Source organism: Pangasianodon hypophthalmus, chromosome 23, assembly GCF_027358585.1.
Source record: "Pangasianodon hypophthalmus isolate fPanHyp1 chromosome 23, fPanHyp1.pri, whole genome shotgun sequence".
Lineage (NCBI taxonomy): Eukaryota > Metazoa > Chordata > Actinopteri > Siluriformes > Pangasiidae > Pangasianodon > Pangasianodon hypophthalmus.
Genome location: NC_069732.1, coordinates 10,184,430 through 10,196,631, shown reverse-complemented (window position 1 = coordinate 10,196,631; position 12,202 = coordinate 10,184,430). Strand labels below are relative to the sequence as shown.

Genomic DNA, 12,202 nt, shown 5'->3' with positions numbered 1-12,202 from the left:
TTAAATACATGATTCATTTAATTCATTGTAGTGGTTTTATTTTACACGTGTAATGTCACGTGTTTACTTGAATTCTACTTGAACTTTCACACGTTTTTCTCAGTATTCCTAAATATTAGTCACATAATCACATGTGAAATGCATGCGACTTTTCCCTGCGAGGGAAGGAAGGGAGGATTACAGGAATCAGCCCGAATCGCCTGGTCATTTTGAGTGGAAACACCAGCTGATGTGCAGTATGTGCTTATATGTGGTGTAGTGGTGCAGAAAGGAGGTCCGGGAGAAGGTGTCAGTGTTGCCCAATAGCAGTGGGATTGGCTTAGAGTGGGCTGGGCTGGCTTCACACAAGCCTTTATAACACTGCATGAGACATCCTGTAGAAAGAGCAGAGAACACGGCAGCAACTTTGACTCGAGTTTTGCGACACTTTGGGCTCTTACTGGACATCTAAAGACAACCGGTGAGTGATGACTTGTACAGTGTTGTCTTGGTTTTCCCTTTTCTGTAATAATTATGATCTAGTCATTTTCATTTTATATATATATATAGACTGTTGGACAGCCTCTAAACCAAGTCTCCTATCATTACTCTATCTACTAGTCATAATGTTTGTTTGTTTTTTATGTAAAAACGAGCGCGCGTCTTGTTGTGCCTCATGTTGCGCGTGGCGGCGTTGTTGTTGTTGTTGTTGTTGTTGGTGGTGGTGGTGTTGTTTCACGCGCGTTATGGCACGTGCGCGACCTTTCACGCTGCTTGTAGTTATTTATAAATAGACGCCCGTCCTGAAATTTTCTCTTTTCCGGTGTCTTCTCCCCCTACCCAGTGTTGTCGTTCATTCTCGTAGACTTGGGTAAGTGCCCCCTACAGTCAGATAGAGTGTTTACAGTGATAATTCAGTGGTCGAGTTTTGACAGGTTGTAAGTTCAAATCTCACCCTTGAGCAAGACTCTTAACCCTCAGCTGCTCTACTGTACACTCTCCTAGCTCTCTAACCACATTGTTTAGCCACTCAGGGGCCTTTCAAGACTTTCTGTACAACCTTACAAATCAAAATAGAATACCAGGACCATTACTCATATATAGATCCCTTGATAACCATTTTTTTTAAAAAGATTGTAGGTCCATGCTTGGAGCTGTTGTAATTTTACTACTGTAATTTGTCTATATTTATTTTATTTTATTTTATTTTATTTTATTTTTAATGTGAACCCTATATCAGAGCTCTGAGTATCCAAGCCTGATCTGATACTGACATGTGACCAAGTTGATTCTGTTGCCAAGTTAAGCAAAGCATAGACATCATTGGATCAGATCAGAAAATATTTAAAATCTGATCCGTTATCAATCGATCGTTTCGGGGACAGCATTGGCCATGGTGCCAATATTCAATATCGAATCAGTGCACCCTAGTAAATTGAAAAATAGAAGATTTAACGCCTTCAAGAATCAATTCTGCACATAGTGATTTTCTGTTAGCACACTGAACAAACTCAGTGTACTGATATCCAGCTCTTTATCATTTAGCCTGTAGTGTATTTGACAAACTCTGTGAAGTGTGTGAATTAAAAAATAAATGCTTGTTTTCGAATTTTGTAAATATTTTCCAATTTGATCAATATTGGCTTATTTTTAGATTGGGTAATATTTATGCAAAGAAGCTTATTGCTGTTGCAATCTTGAGTTAATAAGTTTCATAAGTATAGAACTTTGACATGCTTCATGGGTGCGTAGTCTGTATTTCTGGAACCACACCCCATTCATCATATAGTACATTAGTTAGATAATTTTGCCTTTTCATTCTAGGACAGTCCTAAACTTCTAAAATATCCAAATGATGGTGCCTCGAGGATGCAGATCATCCATAAAGGCCTTTTTTTGTAGTTTGTAAGAAATAGGGAATAAGACATAGGGCTACTCATATTGAAGAAACCAGTTTAAAAATAGAACAGCAACTTCACTTTGTTAATCTTTGTTAATTCCTGGCTTAATTTGCATGCTAGCAACATGATGGTAAAACAGTGTCAGAAGAGCAACTAGAATCTGTTCTGTAGGTCTAACCAAGCATACCTGATGTATCAGACCTCAGGATATAGCAGATTAAATAAGTAACCAAAGATCAGTGGAGTGATCATGGTCTGTGCAGATGCCAGGTCTCACTTTTTATGGCCTCAATTATAATTCACCTTGGTGTAATGTTTAAAGTAAGTTGTCACGTGTGAACACAAGCCCGTAGACTGGTCAGTACAGATAAAGATTCCCTCTTTTGTTATACAGCATACCCAAACTATGAAGTTATTATCTGTGAGTAAAAGAGTTAGACAATGTACTCACTATATACATATGGAAATATTTGTATTTATTGTAACCGTGACAAAATTATAAATGTACAAAAACTTTTCTTTGTTTAATAGTTGGTGGGCTTACTATATCATTTCTTAAAACGAGTTATGAAAGTGAGACCTCCTTTTGTGTTGAAAGAGCTGTGGTAATGAAGCAAAATCTAGCAGTGACAAAAAGGAACTGATACCAACATTTCTAAGCTCTTTTTGCAATGTCTAATGGACAGAGATGTTTCCTTCAGCTTGTATTTATAATATTCACATTTCTCAAAGTGAGTGATGGTGTCAGTGTGCCCATAAAAAGATAATGAATATAATGCTGAGTAACCAAGCATTTACTGAGCAAGTGTACATGAAACGTCATATGCGAAGACCTTTAAATTAGGCAAGTAATTACTGATGTCAAGGTTGAGACTCTCCTGTGTGTCAATCCACACTGAGCAGGTGGCCCTGGATGTATTTAAGAAACAGTGAGGGTTAATGTCTTAACAGAAGGCATGCCCTGTTCTCATGCAGTGCAGCATGTAGATCTCACTGAGGCTTAACTGATTGAGCTGTTTTTTTTTTACTTCCAGGTAAACAATTAACTAGGATAGACAAGAAGTGCACAGGTCTTGGAAACAAGTGAGCAACCTAGATGTCCAACTGCTAACTCACTTTATAATGGGCCTGTGTGCTTTAGGGTTCTACAGTAAAATCAAGGGGCTGCTATAAAAACAAGAAAAGTTTCATCATGACTAGGGCAGTATTCATCTAGCTTTTCAGCTCTCGTATAGTCCTGAGCAGGAATGTGTGTGGGGGCTGACAATGTACACCTCCACAGATGATGAAAAGCAAAGGAAATCATGTACTCTAACCCACAGGGTCACTCCTTGAAAAAAAAAATGACCTAGCTTGAACTTCATGTCTATAGGCAGTTGTAACACAAAGGCTTTTAACATTGCTTCAAAGCCAAGCTGTGGTTGTGTAAAAGGGGCAGAGCGCAGGGAGGGAGTCGTGGAAGAGGCTGTGTCAGTGGCTTCCTCTGTGCAGCGTCCAGGCCTTGCCATAGAGGAAGAGCCTGACTGGTGACCTTTAGAAACCTTTTGCCAGACAAAGAGCCTGTTCAAGCTCTCGTTCCATTTACATGCACAGCAACATTCCGGCTGCCATCCTCCATAAGTGCCAGCATCAATGTTGTCTAATTGCGTTATTTCCCCCTCTGCCCGAGTTAGTCTGTTTTGAAAAACTCAGGATACAGAAGAACCCATTCAGGGTCATGCAGAGTACCCATAAACAATAGAACCTATTTAGTTTAGACTGATATTTCAAAGCTAAATGTTGTTTTTCTTTTGTATTGAAAAACTATGAATGGATACGCATATGAATCCTGAATATATTTACTTTAATTTATAAATAGAAGATAGTCAAGAATAATGACAGGAAATATGTACTAGATGTACTTCCTGCTTACAGGCAGGATCTGAAAAAAAGAGATGTACAGTAAACACAGTAACAGGGCCAGCTACAGAAGTGTATCATCTGTCTAACTAATAATGTACGGCTTTCCTTGTACTGTTTTTCTGACACATTGCAAAAGCTTGACTGAAGCTGTTGTACGAAATATTAACATCCTCTTTCTTCTCATAGGTGTCTCCAAAACTGAAAATGGAGGAGATCCAGATTGAGACAAGACATTTGCTTGACAAGGACCTCCAGGTATGGTTATGATTAATAGACACTTTTCTTTAACAAATCCATACTTTTTACACCCGAGATAAATTTCCGTTGTTGTTTGTTTACTCTAGGGATTAAGAGAAGCTGTTCAGCAGCTTGAGATAAAGGCAAGTCTTTTATAATTTTCATATTTTGTTTCAATTACAGTTTTATATTCAATGAGGTACTATGCACCAGGACTTTCTTCAGGTCATGATAACATTTCCTTGAATTCAATTTAACTTTATAGCAGTTTAACTTTTAAGGCACTTTTACCAGTATACATTGACAAAAAGCAGCTTTACAGAAGTCCTTATGTAGATTTAGATCCCTAATGAGCAAGTGGGATTATAAATCAGTGCATAGTGGGGATTATAAATCATTAATCTTCTACAGCTGTAGAATACAGCGTCAGAGTATGAAGTGACGCTGTACTATACAGCATCAGAGTATGAAGTGTGTTGAAAGTATGTTGGATAGGTTTCTGGGGATAGGCACAGGACAGCCTTTATGATTACAGCAGCAGTTTTTAGGTACACAACAAATTAGACTGCTTTTCGAAGTCATGACTATTGCCATCTGGTGGTGCAAATTGTTCCGTTTGCTTAAGATAATGTGTTGCAGTTTTTTAGAAGGAAATGACAGCGTGGCATCACGGCATGCTGTGTCATTAGGTTGTAGACACAAAAGTCAGAAGCAATAAATGTTTCATTTTAAACAAATAAGTATTAAATGAGAAAAATTATTTTGCTCGAATGTACATAATAAAAAAATATTATGTCTTAATATCACTCTTACTGAATTTAGGATCCTGGACAATTCCATGTTAGACTTAATATAAAACTCCATATTTGTGCATTGTCACTGCAGGCCAGATGATTATTAAAATAGTATAAAGTTAAAGTTACTATACCTGACCTGTACCTTCCATTCAAATTTTCACAATGAATAAGCAAACCTACATTCATATAAAATAACTTATGGATGAGAGCTTGTTCATGACAAATTCAGTCATTTCATATTTCTGCTTAACACTTATGAATTATGAAAACTGTGAGCCCGATTCTTGTGGAGCATCAGATGATCTCATGCAGCATCATGCCAGTCTCTTGCAGAGCGGCCTTGGACTTGTGATGTGAGGGAATGCAACAGCTTGCCCTCCCATGCTGACCCCTACAGATTAGAGTGATCAGATTCCAGGTCATGTGTTTATTATGGAGCCTGTAGTGACGTGGGAGGCAGAAGGATGCAACAGCCATCTGCCCAGAACTGGTTTAGGGCTGCTGGCAGTTTTCACACGTAGGGCTTGTATTCTTTAAGGGGATTAGCAGTGATGGGCAGACAACATGTGTTTGTCTTCAGTCAGCAGCAGCGAAGGAGCACATGATGTTTATCTCCTCCTTATAAACCCTGATATATCCACAGATTTTTATCAGTTCCGTTTTAGATCTTTACGTGCATTTGGACAGATATGACCAATCTAAAATTTAAAACACATCTGTGGTGTATATGGTGTGGTGATAATGCATCATGTCATTTACATGTTTCGCTTTTGTAAATGTACATCTACTATGCATTCATCAAAAAAGACAGAAAAAGGTTATTTTAGAGCTATTACAATTAAACATAAAACAAGCATTAAATATACCTTGGTTTGGTTCTTGTTCCTGCGCTACTTGGAGGATTTTTTTTTTTTTGGAGAAATATGTCTGCACAAAAATGGAGCAAAGGTTTAGAACAAACTGCCTATGTCCTTTACCGACCACATTTGAAAAGATGCGAACTTCTCATTTCCACTTCCCATTTCATATTCTATTCCCACAGTATATTTACATAATAAATAGAAAATGTTCAGTTAGCCTCAGTTTGAAAAAAAAGTAACATTATGTTTGGGGTCCTGTTATGCAATAAAAAGCAATTCAAATCATAGAATAATTTTATTTAGTAAGAGGTTAAAAGTGGTAAGTAGTTCAAAGCAAGTGAATCACAAGCGATGAACTCCACTGCGCAGTAAATAGGCCTTGAAGTTTCCGATGGCCGAATATTCAAGTTGTCTGATACGGTCTGATCCAATTTACAGATCTGTTCAACTGGAATTATCTTGTTTTGGTCATGTGCAAAGCATGCTGGGAGTGAGGGGCTTATGAAGAGGAGTGGCAGCAGGGGTATAAAACCTTGAGCGCAGATGCAAAAACTTACAAAGAGCTTACATACAGTTGGATCTTCACCTGTTTACTGAACATTAGTTGCTCTTGCATTGCTACTTCTAACAACCAGCTGCTGAAATGGTTCTTGAGGATTCGGAATCAGAGCCAGTGTTTGAGATAGAAGTTTTTGTGAGTACAGACTCCACTGCTTGGTGCTCAAGCTGTTGCATGAGGATTATTTGTTCTTTTTGGAAATGTGGTCACAGACAACATGTTTAATGATTAATGATATTGGGATTTGATGTAGCATTGATGCAGATTTTTTAATATTTGTATTGTAGATGATGAAGGATAGGGTGTTTTTAAGCTTAGTACTATAATTAAATCTGAAAGGATGCTGTTAGTGTTTAATGATCTGTGATTTAATGGGATAAGACTGCCCGTTCGTGATGTTTGAATTGAGTGATACATCAAAATACAGATTTACAGTCTTCAGATGTGTGCGTGCAATGTTGAGCAGGTGTAGCATGATATTTACCTCATTTACAAATAAAACAAATCAATAATTTACAGTGCTTTTTACGGTTCCTAAATTCATTGAATTCTGTGCTTCCAGTACAGTCCTAAAATGTCAAGTTTGCTCAGATGCATTGTAAATATATATTCCTCTTTTCATTATGTTTCTTGCCTTTACAGGAGCATGATGTTGAGACACCCTATGGCAGAATCCACTGTACTATGAAGGGAGTCCCCAAAGGAGACAGACCTGTCATTCTCACCTTCCATGACATTGGATTGAACCGTACGTGGCCCAATTCCAGCATATTCATTTTGCATGACTTTCAATATATGCTGTAAATATGTCACCAAAACTCATGTCTTGTTGCTTTTTATTTTCTCTCTAAAGACAAGACATGCTATGACACTCTGTTCCAACATGAGGACATGCAGGAGATCATGCAGCACTTTGCTGTGTGCCATGTTGATGCACCAGGACAGCATGAGGGTGCCAATACTTTTTCCACCGGGTAAGCTGGAAATTGCACTAGGTTAGGCAACATGTAGCCTTTGACCTTTTAGTCTTTGAGTGCTGACAAGTCTGTGTTCAGGCTCATTTGTCTCTATTAATTATTAGCCTTGGCTTATCTTTGACCTATATTGCTTTAGATCTGTCGTAATACAAAATGTTATTTTACTATAGATGAATGAACAATTATATAGTTATACAGTTCAGAGTTCAAATGTTTGTTTACTCCAGGGTTTTAAAATTGGAAAAAAAGAAAATGCACCTCTATTATGCAACTGATCTACAAAAATAGAAATTCATTTTTTATTGGTTTAATTTTGAAATGGTAAGGTATCCTGCAACAGGACAGGAATCCAGAAAAATCACACAAAATCAGCAGGACAATATTTAAAAAAAAAAAAAAAAAAAAAAAAAGTTTTCTCATGACCTCTCTCCAGACCTGATTTAAAGAAGGCCATGTATGACATCCAAGTTATAACAGGAGGTGAATATCAGGAGGATTTTTGTACTATGGGTATACAAAAATGTTTGCACTGGACTGTATGTTATTAATGCAAACTGGGTGACTGCATCTTTGATTTACTTTAGATATGAGTACCCTTCTATGGACCAGCTCTCTGAGACTCTTCCTCTGGTCCTGAAACATTTTGGGTAATATTACATTCTATTTTTTTCCAGCTGCTCACTAGTACTTGAATCACTCATGCTTTTAAAAACTAAGGAGTCTTCTATGTAACTTGCTTTTGTTTTTGTGACTTTATAGTCTTAAGAGTGTGATCGGGATGGGGGTTGGAGCCGGTGCCTACGTTCTTGCAAAGTTTGCTGTGAGTTGCCACTTTAATAACCTGATACTTTTTGAAAGTTTTAATCAAACCTGGATTAAAAGCAGAACAGGCTTGTTTATTGTTCCTGTTATTGTTCTTTCTTTATTGTTTTTGCTTTGTTTAGCCGCTAAGGAATGTTCCAAACTTGTTAAACACCAGCGGTGCTTGCTGTAGGGAGTCCTGATCTGATTCTTTTGTGCTTATTACTACAGACTTTAACACTTTCCTCCAGTTTTGTTGCATGCATCCAGTTTAAAGTATATTTTTAAACTGTATTTAAGTTTCAGAATGATTATTATGAATGAAAGTGGATTCTTGACTTTTTTTTCTTTTTTTTCAGCTGGACTACCCTAAAATGGTGGAGGGTATTGTTCTGATCAACATCAACCCATGCGCCGAGGGCTGGATGGACTGGGCGGCACAAAAAGTAATATTTTTTAAAATAAATCATTCCATAGTATTCATATGTATATGATGTTATTTCTTTTAAAATCTTATTTATCTTAAAGCATGTTATTCAGTAACTACTATGAATTATTCACTAATTACAGTGAAACTAACAGGAAAAACTATGTAATCCTGGCCACACTCTTGGGACTTCTGATTATGTGGTTAAATAGTTATGTTCCTTAGGGGTATAAATAACCTTTTACAATTCAAATGTATTACAGATCAGTGGCTGGACTCATGCCATGCCTGACATGATCATCAGCCACCTATTTGGAAAGGTGAGTTTGAACCCATTTTGTTGGCAGCTAATTTTTTTAAGACTTTTATGACCTTTCATGACTTTTTTTTTTTTTTTTAAGTTTCTAATGTTTTTTTTTTTCTTTTGGGTTTTTTTTAGGAGGAAATTCAACACAACCACGACCTGATTGGCACTTACCGCCACCACATCTTGAATGACATGAATCAGTACAACCTGCATCTCTTTGTTAAGGCATATAACAGGTGAATAGAGACTCCGTCAGTTACCATGAAGACTTGGTCAGACTTGGTTATTAAAAATGACTGACATTTGTGTTTCTGCTCTCAGCCGAAGAGACCTGGAAATTGAGAGGCCTGTTCCTGGAGGAAACATTAATGTCAGAACGATCAAGTGAGTTCAGAGCATTGATTGGATTTTGTATTAGTTAATGTATACTATTTTGTATCCTAATGATTTGGTGGCACTCTGCTTTCAGGTGCCCCTCTCTTCTTGTAGTTGGAGACAGCTCTCCTGCAGTGGATGCTGTGGTAGGTCTAAGTTCATGCCAACAGCACATGTCCTGTATATTTACAAGATGAACCAGTGACATTAATGAATTATAGTGCTGCAGCTTGTACAGCCATTATAAAATGGTTAACACAGTTGTTTTTCTAGGGGAACATATTTATAACTTTTTTTGTGAATTATTGTACTTTTTCCACAGGTGGAGTGCAACACCAAGCTGGACCCGACCAAGACCACACTGCTCAAGGTGAGTGAACGTTCTCACGTTCTCTGGCTCTTTAATCCAGCCGCCTATTCATAGCCTGGATGGAAAAGTTAGGAGCTGATAAGATTCCGATAGCTCAGCACCTGGTGACTGATTTACCTAGGGTGCATCCAGGCTGATATTCATGGTTAGACCAAGGGCAGAATTCTTCTCCAGTTGACCTAGTTTCCTTGGCCTGACCCATGTTACCATGGGGAAAGCAGGCTTATAGTGGCTCAACTGACTGATTTGTTGCTGATAAGTGTTGTGAATAGGCTAGTTAATGGAACACTTGATGGTTAAGAAATTCATGCTGATAGCGGTGCTTGTGAAAGCTTGGAGCAGTTAGGCATGTGTTGTGGCTGAAAGTTGACACTTTAAAATGTGCTTCTCCTTTTTTCTCTCTTTTTTCACAGATGGCTGACTGCGGAGGCTTGCCTCAGGTTGACCAGGTGCGTTGACTGTTTTGACTGCTAGACTCATTGGCAGGATCTTCAGGATGGAGATAAATATTATGGATATCTGGCAGCTTAAGAGTCATGAATGCTAATTCTAATACCATCCTGAATATATGACCTGTCCTCTGGTTAAGAAAATGCATATTAAACATGTTGTATACTGTTGTTGACACTAAAAAGATTCTTTCTCATTTTATTCACAGCCTGGAAAGCTGACTGAAGCCTTTAAATACTTTATACAGGGAATGGGCTACAGTAAGTATTTAATCATCAATTAGCCTGCCAATATTAGTTTTGCACTTGATAATATACATTTTTTACACCCACCACGCCTCCTTGTTGAAGATAGCTCAGAGGATTATAGTGGTTAGCTTTTCTGCCACCTAGTGGCGAAATCTGCTAGTGACATCTGACTAAATATGAGAATCAATATTAAACATTTAACCTCCTAAACTCATTAGTCGTGGTGCAATATGTCCACTCATCACTTTTGTAATATCACGTCAATCAATTTTTAATTGTTTCTATGTACCTTTTAAAGTTTGGGAATATAAAGACACCCATATAATGACTTATGAGGGCAGTACTGTGGTGTAGCAGATAGCACTGCTGTGTCATAGCTCCAGGTTTTAGGTTTCCTCCAGGTTCTCTAGTTTCCTCCAGTCTCCCAAAAACATGCCAGTAGGTTGATTAGCTACTCTAAATTGCCCCAGGTGTGAATGTGTGTCGCAGCCAGTCTTCCCAGGATAGGCTCTGGATCCACTGCAACCCTGACTAGGATAAAGCTCTTACCAAAGATGAATAATATGACTCAAGAGGCAAACATAAGGACATTTATAAGGACATTAGGCTTGGACCTCAGTCTGCCTGGTCAGAAGACATGTTCTGAGGTTTTTGTTTTTTTGTTTTTCCTGTCCTCTCTCAGTGCCCTCAGCCAGTATGACTCGCCTAGTCCGTTCTCGCACTGCCTCCGGCTCCAGCGTCACTTCCTTTGATGGCAATCGCAGCCGTTCTCACACCAACGAGGGCAGCCGCAGTCGCTCACACACCAATGAAGGCCGGGGCCGCGCCCACACTGCCGATGCACAGCGTGCACGCACCCACACTGACTCTGCGGACAACAACTCCGTGGACCAGTCTGTGCTCAAATCTACTGAAGTGTCATGCTAAAGCAGCTCCACCCTTCCCTAAACCCTCCCATGCACTTCCTTTAACACACTTTTTTCCATTATCTGTGTGTGTTGTGCTGTCACAAAAATGCCCAGGAGTGCAGGCCACCAGCTTTGGGCACACTCTCATCCCAGAATACATCTGAATTAGTCAGAGTGTATTATTTGAGGGTGCTCTGGGAAATGCTGTCTAGATGAAGTAAAATATCTGAAAGGGAAACTCCCCTAATCTGTTCATTCGCCCCCTTTTTGGGGGCTGATTTTTTTTTTTCTTTATGCAGGAAACACAGCACAAATACTGTAAGTGAGAGAAGTGTGGGAAGAGTACAAGTTTGTACATTTGTACTCTTCATGCATTATCAATTTACTTTCTTTGCATTCTCATTCACTTGATTGTAGTGTCACTTATCTCACATGCCTGTAAATGGCTGAGTTTTTTAACATTAATGTATTTGCTTAGTAGTTTTAATACTGGATTAATTTTCTGTATATTTTGAACGTGATTGATGAAAGGATATGGTGGTGGATATAAGGGCTGCCATTTTTCTATGCTACCTACCTTAAAAATAAATGATGTACACAGACTATTTTCCTTTTCATTTATCTCTGTTTATTCCCCATGTTTTTGGGGTTATATTTGTAACGTAGTTGTTCTTTAACATGATTTTTTTTTCTACTAATGATATACAAATATCAAGTGATCTGAGGCATTTTAAGAAATAAACAAAACAAAGGAGTTACTGTAAATATACAAATGAATGATTCACTGGGATTTTGGACCTAATCATGATTTTTATGGAGTAAAACAAATATGTTCCATGGAAATCCACTGTTTCTATTCTGTCATGGTATAGAAGGATGGAGGAAGAAATCCAATAACAGGCATTTTAGGTAACATAACCTTTGTAAAGATGCACAGCAACCAAATGCAGACCACGCTGTAAATTTTAATTGTATTTATTAAAAAAAGGAAAGAAACCAGAAAAAACCCTCTGACTGTTTTGTATGACTGAAGCACCTCTATCAATCCATAACTGCTTACACATGGTGATAAACTTACACATGATAATAAGACATTAACACAAT

At 38.1% G+C, this 12,202-nt stretch overlaps 1 protein-coding gene across 1 annotated transcript; it reads left to right on the top strand.

Moving 5' to 3' along the window:
* The first annotated feature begins 259 nt into the window (after positions 1 to 259).
* On the top strand, positions 260 to 11,703 carry ndrg1a (N-myc downstream regulated 1a). Its single transcript, XM_026930120.3, has 16 exons — positions 260 to 460; positions 3,969 to 4,037; positions 4,127 to 4,162; positions 6,878 to 6,983; positions 7,089 to 7,209; positions 7,797 to 7,859; positions 7,972 to 8,032; positions 8,373 to 8,459; positions 8,704 to 8,760; positions 8,880 to 8,983; positions 9,069 to 9,131; positions 9,217 to 9,268; positions 9,445 to 9,492; positions 9,906 to 9,941; positions 10,151 to 10,202; positions 10,873 to 11,703. Exons 2-16 carry the CDS (start codon positions 3,987 to 3,989, stop codon positions 11,115 to 11,117), a joined length of 1,182 nt encoding a protein of 393 aa, XP_026785921.1. The 5' UTR covers positions 260 to 460; positions 3,969 to 3,986; the 3' UTR covers positions 11,118 to 11,703.
* The last annotated feature ends 499 nt before the right edge of the window (positions 11,704 to 12,202 follow it).

Excerpts from the sequence above, each read along its gene's own strand:
- ndrg1a (XM_026930120.3), top strand. The coding sequence starts at position 3,987 with ATGGAGGAGATCCAGATTGAGACAAGACATTTGCTTGACAAGGACCTC. Across the intron at positions 4,163-6,877 it reads TTCAGCAGCTTGAGATAAAG|GAGCATGATGTTGAGACACC; the intron begins GCAAGTCTTTTA and ends TTGCCTTTACAG. Across the intron at positions 10,203-10,872 it reads TATACAGGGAATGGGCTACA|TGCCCTCAGCCAGTATGACT; the intron begins GTAAGTATTTAA and ends GTCCTCTCTCAG.